The sequence below is a fragment of the Trachymyrmex septentrionalis genome, unplaced genomic scaffold, assembly GCF_001594115.1.
Source record: "Trachymyrmex septentrionalis isolate Tsep2-gDNA-1 unplaced genomic scaffold, Tsep1.0 scaffold2, whole genome shotgun sequence".
NCBI classification, from domain to species: Eukaryota; Metazoa; Arthropoda; class Insecta; order Hymenoptera; family Formicidae; genus Trachymyrmex; species Trachymyrmex septentrionalis.
Genome location: NW_017305179.1, coordinates 2598563 through 2599117, shown reverse-complemented (window position 1 = coordinate 2599117; position 555 = coordinate 2598563). Strand labels below are relative to the sequence as shown.

Genomic DNA, 555 nt, shown 5'->3' with positions numbered 1-555 from the left:
AATTTTTTTTTTTTTTTTTTTAATAAAAATATATTAAATCTCGCAAAAAAGCCATTTTTGATACATTAAATTTTGATTATTTTGGAAGCCTGTAACGTCTTGATGAAATTTAGCTTATGTGTGGCATCGTTCCCAATGTATCCAAAAATCTATAAGAAACACCTCATCTGTGATCGAAATAATTAAAAAAAATAATCTGTAATCTTTTCATCTCGAATATGGAAGAACTAAAACGTGACAGGCATGAAACTTTTAGAAATGGATTACGATCATCGTTGCGTTGTCTTAAGTTAAAAAAATAAGTCGCATGTCCGAAATTTAACGTATCGCGCATATAACACGACATTGTTATCGCGAACATAGAAGCATAGAAGGCTTTCGTTCGAGTGGCGAAATCTTGATGTACATCCTAAAAATCATAAATATTAGTGGGTAAGATTGTTCTCTGAATTCTGGTTTAAATATGAAAAATAGAGATAATAATTACACGTATAATACATATGTATATTATGCATTTAGTCGTGCTTTATCGACAATAACGTTTTCAAAAGGTAG

At 29.7% G+C, this 555-nt stretch overlaps 1 protein-coding gene across 3 annotated transcripts in view; it reads right to left on the bottom strand.

The window, feature by feature from the left end:
* Window positions 1-188: 188 nt before the first annotated feature.
* The window catches only part of LOC108747512, a 9564-nt gene continuing 9197 nt past the window's right edge, over window positions 189-555 (bottom strand). For all 3 annotated transcript variants that reach the window (XM_018485059.1, XM_018485061.1, XM_018485060.1), the window contains one exon: window positions 189-409. In XM_018485059.1, coding sequence (XP_018340561.1) covers window positions 349-409 — 61 coding nt within the window. In that variant the 3' untranslated portion in view covers window positions 189-348. The remainder of the gene's footprint in view (window positions 410-555) is intronic.